Source organism: Theobroma cacao, chromosome 6 (assembly GCF_000208745.1).
Source record: "Theobroma cacao cultivar B97-61/B2 chromosome 6, Criollo_cocoa_genome_V2, whole genome shotgun sequence".
In the NCBI taxonomy this organism is placed as follows: Eukaryota; Viridiplantae; Streptophyta; class Magnoliopsida; order Malvales; family Malvaceae; genus Theobroma; species Theobroma cacao.
In genome coordinates this window covers 18,132,397-18,156,776 of record NC_030855.1, presented here as the reverse complement: position 1 = coordinate 18,156,776, position 24,380 = coordinate 18,132,397, and the positions used below count along the sequence as shown (strand labels likewise).

Genomic DNA, 24,380 nt, shown 5'->3' with positions numbered 1-24,380 from the left:
CATCCATTTGTTTTCAAATTTTCACCATACACTTGTCCCACATATCCATAGCTTAGATAAAATTCTCAGACTTATCCAAAGTCTCAGTGGAGTAATTTTTAAAATTTACACTTTTGCCCCCGTAAAAATGAAAAATTACATTTTTGCCCAAAAAACTGAAAAATTGCCCATAGACATATTTTTCATCCCTTATACTCATACCACTCTCCAATTTGTCAAATTTGATCTAAATTCTCTCAAAATCTCAAATTTTGTCCGTGGGTGGTAAAATTACGATTTTGCCCCTACACTCCAAAAATACCAGAATTAAACTTTTTCACTTCCTATCATTAAATTATACTCCAAATAGTTAATCTTGGTCAAAAATTTCACTCCATTATCAAATTATTATCGTAGGTGGCAAAATGACGATTTTACCCCTAAACATCAAAATTTTTAATTTTACCCCTAATGAACCCTCGAACTCCGAACAATCATTTTTAGTCATTCCTGGACTGTAAAATATTAAATTTTATCCTACGATTCCTATTTGAACTAGTTCGAGGTTAAACAACTCAAGTGTACCGTTAGGTACAATACCAGGTTTTGTCTTTTCTTAGGTGCTTTCCTAGCATAATAACATGCTACTCAGTGCATGTATGTCATGACATGTATTTATAGGGTCGAGTTTTACAGCTGCCATTACACAAGTAGCAAAAACAAAAGGAAATTGTGAGAAATGACCTTCATAGTAAAGTGACTTCAAAAATGACCGTCTCTATAATTTTTATTGTTTTTAGCCAATTTGTAGCATGACTTGACAAAAATACCTTTTAATCCAATTAATCCAAATGAAGGCGAGTCTTAGTTTCTTTCTTTCTGCTCTCCCACCATTCAGCTTAAAATTCCAAAATTAAATCTCGATTTAAATTTAGCTATCCCTCCATCCAGCTCTCCAGCGCCAACGAGGTCTATATCGACAGCCATCTTTCTCACAATCCCAAAGTGTAGAGATGACATCAAGGTATTTGTTATGTGTTCTTATGTTTATTTAGGGTAATTCATAGAACGAAAAAGTTAATGGGTAAATTATATAAGTTTGGAAACTTAAATCTGGCTGGGGGTAGCGAAATCAATCAGTTTATAGGCAATGTGTGAATATTTCTTAGGCATTGAGTCACTGGATATTAGGGTGGGTGATTGGATATTAGGAATCGTAACCTGTTTATTTGGCATTAGGTGCCTAAATATTTGTTGAGCATTGCGTGAGTTCTTTATAGGCATTACATGACTGAATATATGTTGAGTGTTGCGTGAGAGTTAATATGTGACTGAATATTACCTGACTGAATATTAGTTGAACATTGCGTGAGTTCTTTATAGGCATTACGTGACTAAACATATGTTGAGCGTTGCGTGAGAGTTAATACGTGACTGAATATTACCTGACTGAATATTTGTTGAACATTGCGTGAGTTTTTTATAGGCATCACGTGACTGAATATTTGTTAGCGTTGCGTGACAGGCGTTACGTGACTTAATATTACGTGACTGAATATTTGTTGAGCATGGCATGACTTATTTGTAGGCATTGTGTGACTTTAGCTACCTAATGCTGAAGGTGATTCTCTATTGATTATCTTCAATAACCTAATAAACTCTAATGTAATTCTTGAAGTTTATATATAATTTCATAATTGTATAGTAGCAATAGTATTAGATTTTGGTTGGTCTACAATGATGCGTAAATTAAAAAAAAAAAGAGGAAACGATAACGAATTTCTTGGAAAAGAGAAAAGAGGTAACATTAAAATCCTTTTTGATTAGTGAAAAAGAGAGAAAACCTTTAAGCTGCTTTTCATTAAGAATTTCTTGAAATATGATGTTTGGTCTGGCTTTTGCTTTTAAGAGGTAGATAAGATGAAAGGGCAGGTCGAACAGGTACTTAATAACCAATTCAGCCCATCTTCATTTCACTGATATGGCTGTAGAAAATGAAGAGTCAGCTTTCATGCCTATAAATAAAGGGAACCATTAACCATTTGAATCAAATTCAATTATCTTAATCAATCTCAGATAATTGAAAAATGACCTCTAGAGATCCAAGAGTCGAGAAGGGGAAAGAGGCAGCCTACGAAGAGGAGGAGGTGTTTTTGAGTGTGAGGGACCAGTTGCACATATTCCAGCAGGAGATTCAAGTCCTCATCGACAACCTGATGCGAAGGACTTTTGACCTGGAGGCTGCCATCTTGAGCAACGAAAAGATTCACACCGAGATAGAGTTCAAAGTAGATGAACTTATGAAAAAATGAATTACAGCTCATTTTTTTGTATCATCTCCTTGTATTTTCTGGGGGTCCTTTTAATAAAATTTGAATAAAATTTATAGCAATTTTTATTTTCATTGAGCACATATTTTGTTAAGTTATTTTCTTCGTTTAAGTTATATTATGCTGGATAACTTCGTGAGTGGATGTTAGACATTAGGTGACCTATTATTAGGTATTGGGAGAGTGAGTTATACGCGGCGCGTGAATTGTGCTATGTATATCTTCTGTTGAGACATTGCGTGAGTGGTTTGTATGTATATGGAATAGAGTACCTATGGTGACATGTTGTTATGTATTGCATGACGTTAGGCCAGTACGTGATTGTTTAAGTTGACATAACGTGAGTGGATATTAGGCATCGATTGACTTATTATTAGGTATTGCCAGACTGGTGGTGCGTGACTAGTGCAATTCACATCTTGTTTAGAGGCTTATTATTCATTGGGTGACTTATTCTTAGGTGTTGCGAGCATGGCGGTGCGTAACTAACTTGTGCAATTCATATGTTGCTTTGAGACTTTTGTTCAGTAGTTTTTTAGGTAGTGCGTGACTGATTTTTATATATTGCGTTACCTGTTATAGCGAGAGTGGTGGTGAATGACTTGTGCAATTCATGTGCTGTTTTGAGACTTTTATTCAGTAGTTTTTAGGCTTGCGCATATGTATAGAGTCTGACCGTGGATTACTTGTGCAATTCACCTCTTGTTTTTTAGGTGGTAGAGCTTCTTCTCTGCTTCGCCTGTAGCAAGAGGTTCGAAACCCTTCAACAAGCAATCCATGGTTAGACTCCACACATATGTGCCCTATGGGAATGTATTCCACTCGTCGATGTTCTCGACCAGCGACAACAACCATGAAACCACAGATCGTCTGTAGTCTTGAATGAATAAAACGTTGGTCGCGATCAAGACGAGGGTCATCTTGCTCGCATCTCCTTCCTGCTGAAATTGCCTTCCCTTGAACGTGTCTAAAACTTGTTGGATCTTCACCTCTTTCCCCGGTCCCTAATATCTTAGGTGAATTCCTAAAACAGAACAATTAATCCAAGTGTGGAGCATGGATTATTAAGTAAATCAACATATATACATTAAAGCATTACAGTTGACCCAAAATAATACAGAATGAACCCATGTAGATAAATTTCATGCAGTTATGACACTCGTGTAATTTCCTACAATAATAGCCACGCAATGCCTAATCAATTAGTCTTGCAATTACTAACATTAAATCACGTAATTCTAAGAACAACTAATCGAATCACGCACACACTAACTGATAACATAGAAACCAGTCACGCTAAGTTGAACCCTTTTTCAATCACGCAACCCCAACGTGACTCCATGCCAAAATCCACTCACGCAAAAAGTGCCAACCATCTAAGCACGCCCTCACTCACGCAATATCCAAACCCTCAACCGAATTCCTAACACATACATATCAACCAGTCATGCATGGCCGATCACCTTTCCACCCCTAAACACCAACAATACCACCTTCATGTTTATATTCAAAAATTTCAAACAACAAAAATATCAATATGAACATGCAATATGTATAGGTTTATGCTCAAAAACCTTAACCCTAAACATGAACAATAACCATTCTGTCAAAAACCTCCACATGGTTGAAAATAAAATAAAAAAATTTATAAAAAAATATTATACCTTTCTCAGCGTAATGTTAACTTCCTCACACTGCTCAATATGTGAACTATCTTTGTGCGAATAATAACCACTCCAAAAGGCACCTACCACTGCCAAAATACTCTGAAGTTGAATTGTCGATGAATGCTTTTGCAGACCTGCTTCTGAGGATATGTACGATCTCTCGATGAAACCGAAGAGTTGTGGTCCACATAAAGGACACACTTGACCCGTTAATAAGTTTCGGGTTGAGGTGTAGAGCCTAGCGAATGGGTCGGTTTCATTAAGGACAATTTTATCTAATTTTTTCTTCTCTTGGTTAAAAACAGTTAAAATTATAAGGATGATCATTCTAAAAAACGCCTTATGCTTAAGGCCCATTTAAGAAAAGAATTCCAAAAACAATGGCAATCAAAATCCCAAATGGAAGCCAGAATCCCAGACTCTTCTAATCCACACCCATTAAGTTGAGCTGAGATTTTTTTTAGTCTTTTCAATATTGAAGTTAATACAATAATTTTGTCAAATTTGCTCTTAATGGAAGAAGAAAAAGAGAAAACGATGATGGAGTTAGAGAGAGATAAAGTAGAGGGGAACAAGAAAATGTTGAGAGAGTTGGAGAGAAAAAAATATATTATTTAGGTATTTTTAATAAAAATTATTAATATTTAGTTTTATCTTACATGTATTTTTAAGAATATTTATTTTTAAAAATTATTATTAAAGTTTTTTTTTATAATTGGAGAAGAGAAATTTGAATCTGACTTTCTAGAGAGAGGGATAATGCACCAATTAATGAGCCAAATGCTCGTGTGCAAAATTATTATTAAAGTTAACTTAATATGTATTTTGAAAAAAAACTTTTAATATTTTGTTTCAAATCCTTAAAAAGTTTTAATTTTATTTCATTAATGAGGTGGCATTTTGATTGCTTAACAGTATATAAAAACTATCTACTATCAGTTTATCAAATATAAATCATTTGCAAATGTCTTAAAAGTTGACTTTATTCATCTACCAGCACAATGACACATAACTTGCACGTGCCTTTAATTGTTAGTTGATTAAAGAGCACAAGCCCTCCATGTGCTTTAATTTTGTTTGGTAACGCAAGTGTTTACTTATTTTTTGTTTGCAACAAAAAGCGAGTTTGTGAACCCTTGTTTTGTTTTTTCTTTTTTAAAACTTTTTTTAAATTGGTGGAAAAAATACAAACACAAAGAAGGTATTTTACATTTTTTGTTTTTATTTTCAAACCACCTCTCTCTCCCTTTTTTTTTTTGTGTTTCCTTTTCTCTTCCAACGACCACACCCTAAATTCTTTTTTATTTTTCTATCTAATTTGTTTGCTTTTCCACCTCAAGCGAGTTTCTTCAAATCTAATCCACCTCATGCGAATTTCTTTTTTTCTTTTCTTCTTCTTTTTTTTTCTTTTTAATTTTATTTTATCTTTTGGATTTGATTTATTATTTCTAGAGACTTTAAGCACTTTGATAGAATAATGCTTCTTCTTTTTTCATGTCATTTTCTCTATGAGTTATGATAGTTATGTTCATGTTTCCCTGTTAGATCTAAGTATTTAAGACAAAAACAAAACTAGAATTTTTGCATATCGAAAGTATTAGTTACAGGGTAGCCTTGATAAAAATATTTTTGAAACTTAAAAAAAATGTTGGTGGTAGCAGCTCACAAAATCTCGTTGACATTGATATATCTCATGGTCTATTTTGTCAAATGGACCATGTGAGAGATGAGATTGCGAACCAAATTTGGACGAGTGTTCATGGTAGATAATTGGTTTAAATGTTAATTTTGAAAGTCATTGCTCTAATTGTTACTTTTTAATTATTTTTTTATTTTGCTATATTTTTTTAAGTTAGTATATAACAAAAATTAATATATAATATTACCAAACATGGTTTTATGTTTTTATTTTTAAAAGTTTCTTGTAACAAGAATATTAGCAAATGTGTTTTATTTCTTTTTTTAAAAAAACAAAAAAAAATAAACAGTGTTTCTATTTTTACTAAAAAAAAAACAAAGCAGATTAAGATACCACGCCACCTAATTTATTTAATTTTTTTGTTACTGAGTTTTAGGCTTTGTTAAGAAGGATCAGTGGTGTATTGAGCAAGCCGGGATAAAAGGTTTGATTCTTTAATCGATTAGGGATGAAGAAGTAATAAATCATTCTTTCATTTCTATTCAATCTTGATTCTTCTTTTAAATACTGACATGGTATCAAAACAAGATTAGGATTTTTTGCCACAAAATTCCTATTTTTTCTGTAATTTTCTTCAAACCGAAATCAAATTCTTTTCCGAGAATGGAAACCTCAACGATTCTTGATTCCTCTTGGCGACGATGTCTACTTCCCAGTCAGTCGATTCACCATTACAGGACCCTCACTTTCCCTACTTTCTTCATCATATTAACTATCACGATTCAATATCAGTTAATCCCAAATTAACTTCAACAAACTATTTCTCATGGAACCATCTCTCTCAAGAAGAAACAAATATGATTTTACATATGAATTGTATTTACCCTAGACGAGGTGTAATAACATGATAGTAGTGTGGCTATCGAAATCAATCACTCCATCGATTGCAGCAATCGTGTTTTACAACAACTCCGCATCCCATATATGGATAACCGTACGTGAAGAAAGGGTTTTCAGAACCTGATGATGCAAGGATTGCAATCTCTTTCACTTTATAATGTTTGTCAAGGTACCAGCTCAATTGATCTTTGCAGAGTTGGATGCATTATAATAAATCATACTTGTTTTTATGAGTGGAATCTCATAATCTCCCTCAATGATAGCATTCAATTTGATGATAAATGCTCAATCAAAGAGTTACCTTTGAATTTTTTCTTTTTTAAATTAAAAAAAACAACAACTAAAGCTTGTTTAGAAAAAAAAAAAAAGAAACTTAAAATTATTAAAGCGAAAGTGATTTATCAAATTTATACGAAGAGACTTTTACGAAAAGATCTTAACAAATTTAAAATTATTATAGTTGGAATGATTTGTGGATTGTTGAGGGTTTTGTTTTTCCAAAGCCTTTGGTAATTGTTATGGTTCTCAAAGCCCTTTACCATTATTTTATGCCATGAAAAGTCTTTTACAGGTTATGCAATAGACTTGTTGATGGTATAATGGTAAAAAAAGTTAATAAAATCAATACTTTTCAAAAAAAAAAAACTTTTCATTGACAAGTTATTGAATTTATAATTACAAAATTTGTCTATCACTTTCGCCCGTTTACAGACTAAAAAAACTTTCTAATTGTCAATTTTAATTATTAATTAAGTTTTTTTTAATACATATGAGGAAGGTCCGAGATAGATTTAAACCTTAAACTTTTTTCCTTCTGAAGTATTAGGTCAAAAAAATTATTTAAAAAGCTTTATCTAATTCATACCCTAAACTTAAATCTAATTACACATTCTTGTTGTTTGTAAAAGTTAAAATTTTGATCCTAAATTCAAAAGAAAAATTATTTTGCCTTTTGATTCTAATGCATTGTTTTTTCTTTCAAAAATTGAAGTAGTAAAATGACAATAGAACAAAATCCAAAACAAAATCGTTCCACTCTTCAATCCAAAACAAAATCCCTTTTGAGGGGCCAAGGCTATAATATTAAGCCCACCTTACACCCGTATGGGCTGGTCTCATCTTGAGCTGGCCCAATTTTCTTAAACTACTATATATATTTATTTTTTTTTTATGTTTAACAGTAGTTCCATCCATAATTATTAGTTACAAAATCAATTAGGTATTGGGTTATCAAGTTAATGGTTGATGGTTCAACCTTAGGTCAATTTTTGAATCACATTTTTAATTTTTTTTAAATATATTTTTATATAATATGAAATTATATATTTAAATAATAAATATTTTGAAAATACACATGAATATAATATTTGACTTGATGATCACAAGGGTTTTTTTAGATCAAAATTCAAATCTTATTAATGATATTTAAGTATTTTTAATTTAATAAAGTTTCTTGAAAATATGGATAAAATCATTCAAGTTAATATCAGATTATCACACAAGTAAAAATAAAAAAATTGGATGAATTTGAACAATTTAATTAATTTATTTACTTACATGATTTTAGATAAGCAACATAAAAAACAAACCAATTTGATGGATTAAACCGTTCAAGTTAATATCAGATTAACGCACAAACAAATATAAAAAAATTGATGAATTTGAACAAATTTAATTAATTTATTTACTTATACGATCTCACGTAAACAATATAAAAATCAAACCAAGTTGATGATGAAATCATTGATTTAAACGATTTCGACCCTGTAACGTGATTTGATTTTAATAACTATGGTTGAATCATCATATTCTATATATATCTATTACATATTTAAGAAGAAGCGCCTCTTTATTTTACCACATCTCAATTTAAAAAGTGACGACGTTTCAAGTTTCTACATGTTTTGCTTCTCCATGTTTTGGCCGGGGTAGTCTTGAGGAGGGAGTTGGGGATTAGGTTGGGGGTTGGCATGTGATGGGTTAGGGTCAGAGGGGTTTTATAATTGAGGTGCAAAGGCTAGAAAAGATAAAGTGGAAAGAAAAAGAAAAATAAGAAAAAAATTGAAAAAAAGAATTGGGTGAAAAAATAAGATTGTATAAAAAAGGAATGAGTGAAGAAAAGGGTAAAAGAAAGGGATGGAGATCCGTACGTATATGAAAGAAAGAAAGGTAAGTCTGGGTTGAGAGTGAGATGTGGGAGGAAAGAATAGAAAAAAAAAAAGAACAAAGTGAGAAAAAATAATGGCCAGTTTTTTTAATTGAGAAAAAATTGAGATTCAATTTTTTGTAGTTTTTCTCTTTTTCTATTTTTCGTTATTATTTTTTTAATATTTAAATTTTTTACTGATTACATTTATAATTTTATCTTTTTTATAACTTTTTTTATTACAATGCAAGAAATAACAAAAAAAATCCTAACAATGCATTATATAAACCTGTTAGTAATAGTATTGCCTATACATGATAGTAATGTGAAGATCCAATAAGTTCAAGTTTGATAACAAGTTCATTTTGAATAAGTTTAATATGTCATTATAATATCTTTTGACTTTTAAAAATTTATCTTTATATATTATAATGTAATTAGTAAATGATATTTTAATTATTTTTTGTTTTTAATAATTATCTTTATTAATATAAATTAATTTCATATCTTATTCATATATAAAAAAATTGTACCCAACGCATAGAATGGGCTACGCTCTGGTATTAATTAATTTCATCTGCTATAGTGTTTCACACGAAATTCCAATTCAATGATTTTAATAAATAAATAAAAGATTTAAATTCAAAAGTCAGTCAACACAATGATATACATGCATTATTCGACAATTAAAGATGCCATTCCAACTACTACATCTACTAGTGATGGAGATATCCTATCCTCTTAATAAATATCGAAATTCTAAGTTACAATTAATAAACCCTTTTCATTTACTGAGGAAAAAAAAACCCTTTTCATTTGTCACTTAATCTTCTTTCTACATACATACATATATATACACACCTAAATAAAGAAAATTGACAACTTTTTTCCAGGTAAGAGGAGCAGTGGAGAGAGTCCTAGTCCTTGGGGTTTGAAGGAAAGTGTGGGAAAGGACTAGCTAGACGATGAAGATGGGAGGCAATGAGTGAAAGATGAGGAAAGTTGTCGGCTGTTTGCACCAGTCCGATTAAGGAATTAAAAACGAGCTACAAAGGATACCTCTTGCTATTTTCCATAGTGGGGGGAGGACCCTGTTCTCACTGCCTCGTACATAGATATGGGAAAGGCCTTAAAGAATCAAAATTGCTATATAATGCCCTGACCTTGAGGCCTGTTAGATCCCGACTTCACTCTTCCTATCCTGAAATCCTAAATTGCCTTTGTGTCTTTAAATCCAATAAGGACTAAAATGAAACAGCTGAAGGGAATAATTTAGGAAACTAATAGGCTGCATGCAAGATTGAACTTGAACAAATTAAGCCACATAGAATAGAAACAATTTGTTCCTCTTAAGATTTTATTATCCAACAAAACTTTACATTTCCAGGTACAACTCTGGAAGATTTTTGCAAACTAAACTCATCGTCATCATCTATACTATTATGCATACGCGACTTTTAAACTCAAAACAGCATCTGTGATTCCTAGATAGATAAATACCATACATGAATCTTGGATGGCTTTCTTTTTGTATGTACAGGGTCATTCACTTTTGTTTGTGAAAGTACTAAATCATGCTTGAACAAGAACTTCCTTAATAAATTTGCTTTTTATCTTGTCTGGAAGTTGAGTGTCCTTATGCAGTAGGCAAACATGAAGGCAAAGAACACTGCAAAGCCAACCAAAACTGCAGCAACTGGCCCCATGAAGTCTGCATCATAGCCGTATTGGTCTTTAATATACCATTTAACAGTAGGGTCAGGCACGATGCCAGGTGCTTTAATGGTGTCTTCAGTATCTCCATATTGTGACGCGATCAGTCCATAAACTGTCCATGCCACCGGGCATATCCAGTAATACCATATCCACCACTTGGGAATTCTCTGAAATTTCAACGAGTAATGAATTTGTATCAGCCTTGATGGTGGATGATTAACAAGTGGTTAAAAACACAACTGCTTGTGAAAGAAGTAAACTTACTGGTCTTGGAATAAAGAAGCCGGAGAAAACATTAAAGAGTGCATAGAATGCTGAGGCAAATATAGCTGCTATTTGAAGGTTTGGTGTGATCGAAACAGTCATCATTCCATAGTATGTGAAGTACAGGAAAGAGAAGAAGTTCACAAAGAAGAACCAGAAGAACTTTGCTGCTGTCCATTGAAAGCTCACCATAGCATACACAATAAGTGTATAGTATGTTGTTTCAACAAATATGTAAGGTATTTCGCAAAAAACCTGCAAGACATATAATTAAAGTTCAATCATTAAGCAGTTTCTGTAGGTCAGTCATTTGTGTTTGGAAATTAAAGAGGACTACTTTGTTAAATTCACATATAATGAGATAGCAGGAATGTGAAAAATTATGAAGAGCAGATGATGAATGCATGTGATAAAACCCTTCCCCTCACCTGTGCAAGGGCGTAAGGTAATGCAGAGTACATCCCAGCTGCTCTTTCCCGATAGAATACTGTTCTTTCAATGGATACTACTGGTTGTACTGTTGAGCAGTTATTAATTCCAACAAACAAGACTGCAGCATACATGGCCCCAATTATCATTGTAAGATCAGTTGTGGACTCCCTGAACCATGGAACAAAGGAAAAAATAATGTAAACGGTCTGTAAGCCTTTTGTCTAGCACTGGATTCTGTTGCAGACATGAAAGAATAAGAACTTGAGCTCTGTAAGCAGGAAATAGGTACTGACCTTTTAGTCCCAACCTGCCAGAAAATAGTACCAACCATGAGGGCAGCAACCAAAGTGAAGAAGTATCTGACAAGGTTATAATCAGGACTTCTCCAATAAGTCCACCATTGCTTCCAAAGGCATGATTTGAATTGACCCCATGTGGATTGTGAGTACTGAGTGGCAAAATAGAGATCTTTAGCTCCTGGAGGTGGTGTGCTTAACTCCTTGACTAAAGCCTTGTTTCGCCTGTTCAAAGATACATATATTAGCTCAAAGCAAAAAAAAAAAAAAGTTGTTTGATAAACAATTGAATTAGTATCACTATTGCATGACTTACTGATGCAAGGATGATGATTTATAGTGTTCAGCAAAGTCAATTCCAAGCCTAACTTCAGCAGCTACAGAGCTCACTTCTAGCATCCATGTAGCTGGATTGTACTTCTCCTTTATTTTGGGGATTCCAGGAATTGACTGCAGTGGTGAATAAGATGGGGATCAGATAATGCTTCTTTTTTTTTTTGGTTTTCTCCTTAAATTGGTGTATTAAATATAAGGTATCTTGCTATAGTTATATACCTCAAAATATTCAATGATCTTGTGAGAATTCCTGCCTAATGGTCCTGAGTAAATCACCTGACCTCCTCTCTTCATCAATAGCAACTCATCAAAGGCTTCAAATATATCAATACTAGGCTGATGAATGGTACAGACAACCGTTCTTCCAGTGTCCACAGTGTTTCTGACAGTCCTCATGACGATGGCTGCTGCTCTCGCATCAAGGCCAGATGTTGGTTCATCCATGAAAATGATTGAGGGGTTAGCAACAAGCTCTACTGCAATTGTCAACCTCTTTCTTTGCTCTGTTGACAACCCTGTGACCCCTGGCAGCCCAACTATGGCATCCTTGAGGTTGTCTAATTCTACCAGTTCCATCACTTCATCCACAAAAATCTAGAAGACAACAGCAAATAGTGTTTAGAGACTAAATTAAATAACTAATACCATGCTTCAGTTCACTGATAATTACATAAATCAGAACCTACCATCTTTTCCTCATTGCTGACTTCTTTAGGAACCCGAAGGAAAGCGGAGTAAATTAAGGATTCTCTGACAGTAACTTGGGGTGAGTGAATATCATTTTGTTCACAGTATCCAGAAATTCTTGCAAAGGTTTCTTGTTTCTTGGGGAATCCAGATATTCTGATATCACCCTCGATATATCCACCAGTCTTTCTTCCTGCCAAAACATCCATCAATGTTGTCTTTCCCGCTCCGCTGACTCCCATTAGTGCAGTCAACACTCCAGGCCTAAATGCACCTGTTACTCCCCGAAGTAGTTGTAACCTGTCCTCTGCAACTCCTTGTGCCTTCATTTCCTGTTTAAATGCTTGATTTTTAAATCATGTTCTATGGCAGCAATTATAAGGTTTATGCATTTATTTTGTTTTTCTTTTGGGCGATAATCATATTGATGAAGAAATGAGTGTTCCAGAGGGTGGAAAAGGGATCTTACGGGTGGCATATCAACATAGTAATTGACAGTGTCAAAGGACATTGCTAGAGGAGAGAAGGGAAGAACCATTCCTCTCTTGGGAGCAACACCATTCACTGCCTCAAGCGAGGAATCATTCCTGCTCATTCCGTTGGGATTGGTCCGACTGCTCATTCTCCGGATTGCCATTTCTTCTAAAAGATTTCGGTTGACATGGAGAACATAATAATTAATATCGATAACTGACTTAAAATAGAAAACAGGATCAAAACAGTCCATTTCATTATATTTCTTACTTGAATTATTTGCATCTGCAGAAGATAGGGATCGAGGAAATGAATCTTTGCTTGATCTTGGTCTCCTTAACCTTGGTTCTTCCTTAGAACCCTCATGGCCAGCCTCCAGCTCTTCCGCTGTTTCTTCAGAAATTATGGCCTGTCGCTTTCCAAGAGCTATTATGCCAACCAATAAGATATAGAAGATTAGCTACCTAAAGGAAGACACTGATAGGCAAGAAGGAGAACAAATTAGGTAACAGAATGTTAAAACTTACGATTTAGGTACATGAGCGCAAAGGTGAAGAGGATGTTGAAGAGCACTGTGAACCCTAAAAGAGCAGCTACTCCAATCCAAAACCAATTTTTATCATTGGGAACGTCAAAGTTCCTAAGTACTGCTACCCCCAATCTCGTAACATTGTCTGAAGCCTGCATTGTAGCCAAAGTTTCTGCTTGTAACTTGCTTTCTTCTCTTAAAAAAAATTTAAGTGTCTTTTCATAATGTACAACCAATTCATAGCTTTTGCTTGTTACAGAACAAGAAAGCTGAATAACATACCAGTTTGTTCATCCACCTTGGAGCATATATTTCATTCACAGTGAAGGCATTGAAACCATAACTCATAGGTGAAACCCAATAACCCCACTCCCACCAGTTTGGAATTTGACCTGTCATAAATAAAGCAACACTATATTAATTAACCTTTCGATGTAAGCCTTTTATCATAAAAAAGTGAAGAGGTTTAATGCCTAACTTTTTTTATATAGTTTTATGCTTACCTTTAGGAATGATGAAACCTCCCAGCAAGAACACAAGTAGTAGAGTGAGAGCTCCACCAGTGTTAGATATGATCATTGTTCTGCATAATCCAGCAATGAGCCTAAAGAGCCCAGCTGCCATTTGTTGTATTAAAAACACCAACAGAAAGTTCTTGAAAAACCTGGCAATATATTCGTGGGGTTGGCATGTTAATACTATTTCCTCAGCTGCTATTTAACTTGTTGCTCAAGTAAGAAAAAGCTCTGATCAGTATAATGACATGTAATTAATTGCTTGATTCAATTTACCTGCTGGCCTCAGGTGCAAATCCGATAGAGTAATACGTTATAACCATCCAAACAGTGGTTTCCAAAATAGATATTGGAATCCGGAGCAGGAAAGTGGGCAGAGTGAAAGTCCAGACAGGGTGGAATAAAAGGTCTCTTTGCTTGTAGAACACTGGAAGCCTATTGATCATGAGGGAGAGCTCAGGGATACCATTAAACATGTTTGTGATCATTGCAAATAAAAGTGCACCCACATAGATTGCCCCATCTTGCTCAGTCCTAGTGTGCAATTCAGTCCTCAAAAACACTGTGGACGCGATGAATGCCACAATAACAATTTGGGACGTCTTGAACACGTAAAGAAACGAATTCCTCTTGATCAATAGCCATTCTTTGTCCCAACAGGCCTTAAGAAGCTCCACTTTGGAAACCGAGTATTTTTGGAAGGCCAATGCTGCTCTGTGTCCTCTTGACTTGTCAAAAGGCACGGAGAGCTCATTCTCTAGCCGCATTCCAACATGGAAGCGCTTGAACCTGTTTGCAAATTCAGTTACTGTAATGTATCTGTATGGCTTGCTTCTATCTGCCCAGTATTGTTCTTGGTCCTTCTTTGAGGTAACCTGTGACAATTTCACTCGTTGTCAGCTTATGTTGCACCAATTTATTCATACAATGACACCTAAGAGTCAAGACCACTTGCAGCAGTTAGCCCAAATTAAATCAGGCTTTGCCCACTTATTGCCAGCATTCGAAATGGCTCAAGGTTGGGCTGCGGGCCTCGCTTTGACAAGTTATTATTTTGTGAACTAATCATGCTTCAATTTTACCTCTTGCAAGAAGTCAGCGGTTCCTTTCCTTTCAGGACATTTGAAGCCACAACTCTCAAAGAACTCAAGGATATGCTGGCGTGGACCCTGATAGACAATTTGGCCCTCTGATAAGAGGATGATGTCATCAAAGAGATCGAAAGTCTCGGGAGCAGGCTGGAGTAGGGACATCAAGATTGTGGCCTCTGTAAGGTGAACAATCTGCTGCAAGCACTTCACTATCTGGAATGTCGTGGAGCTATCAAGACCCGTTGATATCTCATCCATGAAAAGGGTCTTGGTGGGACCAACAATCATCTCCCCTATAATTAATCAAATCATTGCATTACTATTATTATAAAACTTACATTAAGAAGATAAACTTATCTTGATGGGCTTCATTTTATATCCGATTCTTAAACATATCCTAAACTTCTTTTGTTCTGGCAACATATGAATCCTTAGTGCTCCGGTTCTATGTATCTTATGCTGTCTTCATTATTCTATCTTAGATTTTTTGATGTGAAAGTGAAGACAAAATTAAGACTATATATAATATTAAACACTCTGGAAAAAACTGCGCGTTCTATCTTCTGGAAAATAAGGTACATTCCCGTTACCTTTCAAAAAAAAATAAAAGGTACATTTCTGTCCCCAAGGAGGGGTTGGTGGGAGATCAACTTTGAGATTTTGGTCAATGAATATATATTTGGCTTAGTTTTCACATCAAGCAAATGGGTTTTGAACGTTTCCCACATGCCTTTTAGGCAATTATGGTTGAAGCAAAAAATGGTTTGATTAATTATTAGATGGGATAAACAAGAGAACATTATGGATTAAAAACAAAAAGCAAATTTAATACTAAAGAAGGTTAGGGACTAAAATAATAATCAAACCTGTCGTTACTCTTTTCTTTTGTCCTCCAGAAATTCCACGCTGCATCTCATCTCCAACAATGGTATCCTTACATATGTCAAGCCCCAAAAGCTGACCAATTCAAGAGGAACAAGAATGGGTTGTTAGAATTCCATATTTATTACTGCCACGGTTGGTAACTGTACTCTTCAACTAGATTATTTACTGTTTTTGATTAGAGAAGCTATGGCCCATGTTATCCACCGACGAGATTATTGGTGACAGGAGTCAGAAGAGAGTAGGTGAGGAGAAATTTTTGACAAAGAAATTATAAAATATTAGATGGGAGAAGGCCTTGTTTGATATAGTCGAACCTTATTTGCCAGAAAGTCATAAAGACGTTATTTTTTATAAGATTTGGTAAAAATAAACATGACATCCTAAGAAGTATTCTTGCAGCAAAAGTTAGGAGCTGGGAAAGCTAAAAAGAGAATTTTTTTTCCTTTTTCAAAGGAAGAAGAGTTTGGAATGATTCAACTTACTTTTAGAGTGTAATCAGTGAAAAGGCTGCTTTCAACTCCTTCCATCGCAGTTGCCTGAAAATTCAAAGCCATGTGATGATGTTAAATGAATGTAAAACCAACACAATAGACTATCAGAAGAGTTTCATACATGTGCATGACTTTATGCACAATGACAAATATTTGCCTTTTTTTTATTTTGTTTACCTTCATAAAAAGGTCTACATCAGCTTCAGGAAAAATTCCTGCATCTTTTTCCCTTCTTGCAAGCTCACTTAAGAGATCTATGAAAACAAAACAGTTCTATCGTTGGTAAATCATGAACCAATGTACTACAAATTGTTAAATAATTATGAGCACTTGTGGTATAATTTTACCGTATCGAGTCCCAACACCCTGGCATCTTGCTGAGAAATCCAAGGTTTCTTTCACAGTCATTTCTCCAACATGAACATCATTTTGGCTGATATATGCAGATGTCTTTCTAGGAACAAATTCGTTAAGTCTATATCCATTGTAGGTCACTTCTCCTTTAACCTGTTTCATTAATGGAAAAATCAGCCATTTTACCTTTTCCAGATTTCTTGAAGTTACTGATATTGACTAGAAGATATATGTAATCAAGTTGAACAGAGTTGTTGGGGAAAAAAAAAAAAAATTGATTGTAACTAACCCTTAAGCTTGGGTCCAACTTGCCGGCCAATGCCAGCAAAAGGGTTGTTTTCCCAGAAGAGGGTGGACCTAGTAAGAGTGTCATCCTAAAAAAAGAAAGGTATATCAATATTTTCAAAATAAATGATTAGGCCTTGTAGTGAAGTAACTTGAGGCGTTTAAATTCACCTTGATGGTTTAATAATCCCTGATGCATCTTTAAGAATGGTGAGATTTGTTCTCTTGGCATGTCTGATTCCAACCATACCAAGAGCCGATTCTGCAATGTTTCTAGCAACATTTGGAAGAGTAGGAAGAGCCCTGCTGCCAATGTAGCAGTCGGCTTCTATTGTCAGGTGCTCAAACCTCACTTCCACAGTTGGAAGTCGAATTCCAACCCTGTGATCACAAGAAAATATGGTAATTAATTAAGAGATAACATGTAAAAGTTGTGAATTATTGTCAACAATTCTTGATATTGTTTGTAATGAGAAAAATAACGTTTTAACTTTCGGGAAAATTTTAAAGATATAAATTAAGTGCAGAATAATGATGTTTAAGTTAGCATTGATTTAAGTCAATCCTGCTGAGACAGGATTAATAATATTTGATTACAATTGTTCTAAGAAGAGAAGAGAAAAGAAAGAGATAAGTGTTGATTCCTTCCCACCACAAATTCAGTTTACAAAAATTCTTGCTTTGATTTAATTTGTTTGTCTTTCAATGAGAAAATGACTGACTCAAGCAAGGTCCAGCAAGAAAAGTATGCGAAAACAATACAACTAGGCAGACTAGTTCAATGGATCCCACAAAATATAGTAACATGCTGTAATTATCAAGGCGAAAGCCCAGCTTTGAGTTCTTTTCCTTTTTGCTTTCCAAACAATATGAACTTTCTTGAAGTAATAGAGGGAAAAGATAACATAATTAAGACAAAGAGCCGTTTACTGTTGTTTATAAAAAAATAAATGACAGAGACAAGTATGAAACGTATGGTAATATATAGAATTCATATAGTTCAACAGAACCAACAACCTATGCGAGACTTGGAGGCAATTCCTAACAATCAAAAAGAAAGACTAGGCATAATTATTAGGATATTACAGCCGCCAATAAACGCAAAAAAATGGAGTTAACCTTGAGGAAGATTTTGTTTCCTATGATAATGCTCCTGACTGTATTGAGCTTATTATGTTAGAAATTGTAATGTTGGGGCTGTGATCCCGACTGATGTAAGCTTCTAGCTGTTTGTGCAATGAATCTAATTTTTTGACCAAAAAGAAAATTAAAAAATTTTCTCTGAGAAATAATCTAATTCTGGTGTTTTCACATCATCATAATGCTAAACAAGAAATTTTGGCAATGAAATTAGGTTAGAAGGGTTGAAAGATGGTGACTTGTACTGAACAGTATTAAAAGCCATAGTTCCTTTATGCCTTATCAGAAAAGAAAGGAAACCTAACATAATAATCTAGAGCTTTGACAAGAGAACAAACTTACTTATCAATCCTGTTTCTAAACTTCTTCAAGAACCTCTCATTATCTTCCTCTGCAACCTTGAAGAGCATGTCGATGAATTTTTGTCTGTCATCCATGTCAAGCTTTGTTACATCAACTGCTCTGTGCTCCACCTTGTTTCCAACAATTTCATGATCCACGAAGGATTGCATGATGCTGGTTCTCAACCGGTCATAAGTGGGTAGCTTCTCGATTGCAGCCCATTTTAGAGCTTCTTCATCATCATCCACACGGCTACTTCTTCTGGAGTGCTTGGAACCTGAAAATACATCTTCCATACTCCAGCTACTCCTGCTCAGGCTCCTGCCTATGCTGCTATGGCCTGTTCGTTTGCTGGGATTTCGCGCCCTTTCTATACTATCCATTTTTTGTTTCTTGTTTTTTTTTTCCTGGATTTTTATTGTAGAGGGAAAATGGAACGTTACCCAGATCATAAAGAAACAAAAGAAAGTTAGAATTTAGAGTGACATGTGAAAATTGTTAAGTGCTAATATATGTTGTTTGGTTGTAAGGAAGTGGTTTAGAAAGGGAAGAAGATAAGAGCTTGGATGTTAACATTCTTTTGGTCATATGAAAGCCTAATAAAAATCACTTTTAATTTTGTTGAAATGAGATTTTCAAAGCTCTGTAAGCAAAAGCAACATCTGAACGTCAAAAAATGCCAGTGCTTGAAATTCTTGAAGGCTATAAAAAGTAGCTGAATAACAGCAAAACAGAAAAGCCACAAGGATCGAAACACTTGGTCGTAACGTTTAAAAACCCTTCTTCTCTTTTTGTTTTCTCTGCAAACAAACAAAACCAATATATACAAAAGAAACTCAAGGAATTGCAAGAAAAGCACTCACCGTGGAAAATGCAAAACTCAACTATACTTGGTTCCTGAGAGAAAAAGAGAGATAGAGCTTTGGGTTGGTGGAGTTATTTGGTTTTTCTCACTTCGCTGCACTTTTGCCTCCAAGAATTCTTGGAAAGGTACGCCCTCTTTTTTCTCACTCTCTTCTCCTTCTCACCTTCTATTGTTGTAAGGTGTAGAGAAGTGGTGCCAGTCCATTCCAAGTGAATGAAAGTATATATACATGCAAGTGAGAGGTGGAGGGAAAAAGGGGAGAGGCTGCTGAGGTGTGAGGTTTGTTGGGGGAATACTTTTCAATTTTTATTTTCTTTGAATTAAATGAATAATGTTCAAACATGATGGGCTGTAATCCTTACTCACATCCCATGCACCTTCATGCAACATGGTCAATACATAATTACAAGTCAATTCTGGGTGTTTCCATTGCTTGTGGCCCAAACAGGGTCCTCTGTTTTCAACTAACATTGGTTCACATGTAAACATAATTTTTTTTTTCTTTCCTTCGATTTGCTTATAGATTTTAGATTTTGATTTTTTTTTTTTTGACAAAACGATAGCTTTTTACGTGGAAGGTCCAAAATTAAAAATTCGTTGTACGTGTTAGATCAAAAGCATGCAATTTACAAAAAAAACAAATGCACCAACTGAAAAATGGCATAGCACTTGATAATTAATTGTATCACTATTATCGGCCTTCCTGCACATGTCTAATTTGTTGCTTCCATTATACTACTGTATAAAAAGGGAAAAAGAAAAGAATTCAATCCAAACCCAAGTTAATTCACACTGTTACAAAGACAAAATCAAAGGAAGTAACCCAAAAGACAAACAATAATTCAAAGTTATTGAACTCAAAATGGAAGGTCTAACATTGGAATCCAATAATTTTGCCAAATTCTTGTGAGAGTTGATGTGAGAGGAGATGGCAAGAGAACGTAGGTGGGGTACAATGTCTCTGCAAATTGGTGCTTATTCTATTTTGCGGTAGATGGTTGGTGAAGTCAGAAGTGGTTCTAATTTTTCTCCTCCTCGTTTATTCGTACTCTATCTCTACCTTTGCACAAACTGTGAAGGACTATTCGAATTGAGGCAGAACCTTCCTTTTTTTGTTCATAAAAAATAAAGTAGAACACCTTTGAAGACCATTGGGAATAAGAGGCCAAAACTTCTATAAATGGATCTCGTCATTGACAACATATAATCCCCTTTGGAGATAATAAAAAGAAAAGGGTTTTTGAAAAGTCACAACCCAGACTTTCATCTTCCTTTTAGCAGGAATAACCTGTTAAGTTTTCCAAGGGTCAAAGCATGGGTACAGCAACTTGTTTGTACGCTACTTCTTGCTCCAAATATTTGATTGTGACGCATTAGAAAGTATTGGAAGGTTGATTGAGATCATTTCTGGCATATTAGAGTTAGAAATATTAGATTCACAATTGATATATCATTCATTGAATTTATGATATTCTAAGGCCATATCAAGAAGTTTCCACAGATGACCAAACCGAATGAATAAGTTTTAAATATCCTTTCTTTAAATCACGTTTTTCAACAGGTGCAATCATCGTCATAACTTTGGAGGCGGTTTCGAAGCAAAATTATTAAAGAAAAAGAATCTATTTTGCTTGACTTAAAAATTAGAAGAAATTATAAGAAATAACTTTCTTTATAAGGTGATTGTAAAAATAGCTCTCATATAAAGTTAATTGTTTTTATCTAATTTTGATATAAATAGATCAAAATACCCTAAAAAACATTTTTAGAAAATTAATCTCTCGATATCTCCCTCCCGCTATAAAGAAATTAAATGTTCAGCTATTTCAATTCCCTCAACTCTCTCAATTCTCTGAACTGTATTAGCTCTCTCAGTTCTCTATTGAATACTATCATCATCGTGCTGAGGTCTATCTTTCAGATCTAGTCATATCATCATGGATATACAAATCCTAGAGCAGATATGATATCAAGGTATATTATTGAGTTTATTAATGCAACCCATTAATTTTTGAAACTTTGTGTGTAAATTAGAACATTACCCAGAGTTGTTACACAATATACATGTAAAACACATGGCTTGTCACATAAATTTGTCTATACATGAGATGTAGTGTAGTAAACATGAAGTGTAGCAAAATCATTATAATATTGCCCAAAGTTGTTACACGCTATGCATGTAACATCTCTAATGCACATGGCGTGTAAAAAGTATATTGAAATAACATATTTTAGTACATGACGTATAACATTTTTATTGAAAATGGCATGTAACATGTTTTCAACATGGCGTGTAACATTTTTTTCAACATGACGTGCAAAAAAATTTTTTCAACATGGCATGTAACAACATGTTTTCAACAAGGCGTGTAGCAAAATTTTAGAACACAGTATGTAATGTGTAAAATGATTGACAATTTTTTTTAAAAATTTTAATGGCGTTCCAATTGTGTGACCTGTGATAAGATATCGTGGTTAGTGGCATTCCATAAGCAATGGTGCACCTCCGTTTAACGGGACCAAAAGCTCTTTTCTCCTTTAAGTTTCTACTCTTTACCCTTGCATTGATACCCCATTCAGCTCAATCCTACATGTGGCCTATTGGCACGAATTGGCGCCCTTCAAATAGGGGCACATCGATGTCCACGCAATATTTTCGTATGGCTTCATCCGGGGTGGGCTCCAAGGTTTCGTATGGCTATAACTACAAAATACGTATATTGCTATTATTTTGATAAATATTATACAAATTTACAACACAAATTAGTAGCTGTTGACTCACCTACTAAGATGACTCCAACTTCTTAATCGCTTTGTAGAAGTCTTTCGACTTCTGATTGCATTGCCATATGCAAATACGTGGGTAGACGTCGTCTTTCGGATCAGAGGGGGCAACTAATTTTTGGAAAGCAAGAATTGCCTTCAACGCTCAGAATTGCAAGTCAATTGTAACCATTATCAAAATCGTAAATGATAAATGAGTACAGCCATAAATTTTTATGTCAAAGGGAAACTAAAAAATGTTACGTGATAGTACTTGTATCACCCATGCAAATCTGTAAATGTTGTAGTGTAAAAGATTATCTTTCTGTAAGTTTACGGCAGGCACTTCGAATCCATTCAATAAGTAGTCTTCGGTCAGCCTGCAAACATAGTGACCCTAGGAGAAGACATTCCAAACGTCAATGTCCTCCACCAATGATAAGAGTCAAGGCGTCACCCGTTTACTGTAGTCTTGATCAAATAAAATATTACTCGCGATCAAGGCGAGTGCCATCTTGGTTGCATCTTCTAGTCACTGATAGTTGCCTCCTCAGAACGTATCAAGCGACGCCTGTAGCTTAACACTCTACTGTCCGTTCTAGTATCTTGCATGAATTTCATTAAGAACAACCTCGTACAGTCGTATGAATACATCAGGCATTGGGCCAAACTTTAGTCTGGTGATAAGGCAGAACTCCTACTTTGAAAACTGTACCTTGCTCTTGCCAATAGTAAACCATAACTCATGGTCCATTGAATCTATTTCACTGATTTAACGAACCATGATGTTTTGCAGGAGACCAATGCAAATGTAGCCTTGTGGATAAACGACCAGCAACATACCAAAGCACGTTCGCTTGACTACATCATACTCTTATTTCTCTTAAAGAGTCTTGTTGATGTAATGCAGTTGCGACCATTTACAGTGGGTGTTAATGGAGACCTTGAATGCCCACTTCTCCCTCGGCACAACAAGCAAAGTGTCAAGGCTATCATATTCTTTGAACTCCATATGCAAAACATAACACCCATACTCGTGTTAGATAGACCAACAAACAATTAACCAATAATGTGCAACACACTAGATTGAAGAAATATATATTGTCACACGTTATGCAGACCAAGTAAAATGTTGTTACACGCCAACGCTGAGCCATGTCGTGACACACCAACTATAATTACTTATTTGTTACACACCTTACCCTACAATACCCATTTTGGTGACACGCTAGGGATTATGGCGACTATACGGTTTACACACAACACGCCGACAAAAGCTATACCTTAAAAACAATTAACCCACAGCACGTAAGATTGAAGACCTTTTTATTCTTATTACATGATATGTAAACCTCTTAAAAATTTTTGGTACGACCCTAAACCATGTCAGTAAAAATGTTGTAGTTTTATCAACAATTTACCCAAAAACCATAAAACCAGGAAGAAAACAATAAAAACATATCACAGGCAAAAACACAAACCTTTCATAAAGCAACCCATCAAAAAATTACAAAACAAAAGAAAGTTTTAATTGACAATTGACAAACCTCTTCACGGAGAATCGACATTGTTGCTGTGATGTCGTTAACTTTGCTCAGAATGAAGTCGAACACTCTGTACCCTTTAGGAACGAATGAATCAAACTCTCTTACTTCACACAGTCATTTGCGAATATTGAAAATAAAATAAAATGTGATGGCGTTTTAAACACCACAACCACTAATATGCATGTTGTGGAATTTCAAACGGTTCCTTTATTTGTCTGCATTTTTTTCTATTTAAATTTATGTCGTATCACATATTCAAGCCATGGCGTGTCACATATTCCATCAATGGCATGTTATATATTCTCACCATGCGGTGTCACATATTTCCATCATGGCATGTCACATATTTCCACCATGGCATGTCAGATTCTCATCATGGCATATCACATGTTCTCACCATGCTGTCTCACATATTCTCACCATGATGTGTCACATTCTCACCTTAGCATGTCACATATTCTCACCATATCGTCTCACATATTCCTTCCTGGCATGTCACATATTCTCACCCTATTGTGTCACATATTCCTTCCAAGTCATCTCACATATTCTCACCATGTCGTGTTATATATTCTCATCCTACCGTGTCACACATTCTCACCATGCTATGTCACATATTCTCACCATGCCATGTCACACATTCCCACCATGACGTGTCACAAACTTTAAACCTTGCAGTGTCATATATTCTCACCATGCCATCTTAC

The 24,380-nt window shown here is 34.8% G+C and overlaps 1 protein-coding gene across 1 annotated transcript; it reads right to left on the bottom strand.

Moving 5' to 3' along the window:
• Positions 10,272 to 19,111, bottom strand: LOC18596012 (ABC transporter G family member 35). The gene is made up of 21 exons (XM_018123413.1): positions 18,499 to 19,111; positions 17,188 to 17,397; positions 17,021 to 17,105; positions 16,725 to 16,884; positions 16,555 to 16,631; positions 16,369 to 16,422; positions 15,868 to 15,958; positions 14,993 to 15,294; positions 14,187 to 14,785; positions 13,899 to 14,059; positions 13,678 to 13,787; positions 13,394 to 13,547; positions 13,137 to 13,292; positions 12,862 to 13,034; positions 12,392 to 12,724; positions 11,925 to 12,299; positions 11,686 to 11,819; positions 11,367 to 11,594; positions 11,070 to 11,241; positions 10,642 to 10,896; positions 10,272 to 10,544 (listed from the first exon to the last, which is right to left on the bottom strand). The coding sequence occupies exons 1-21, from the start codon at positions 18,948 to 18,950 to the stop codon at positions 10,272 to 10,274; spliced, it is 4,554 nt and encodes a 1,517-aa protein (XP_017978902.1). The 5' UTR covers positions 18,951 to 19,111.

Bases quoted from the DNA above. Each gene is read 5' to 3' on its own strand.
- LOC18596012 (XM_018123413.1), bottom strand. From the start codon at position 18,950: ATGATCTGGGTAACGTTCCATTTTCCCTCTACAATAAAAATCCAGGAA. The intron at 17,398-18,498 runs GTAAGTTTGTTC...TTGTGATCACAG, and splicing joins TTTAGAAACAGGATTGATAA to GGTTGGAATTCGACTTCCAA. The intron at 16,632-16,724 runs GTAAAATTATAC...TTGTTTTCATAG, and splicing joins GGGTGTTGGGACTCGATACG to ATCTCTTAAGTGAGCTTGCA.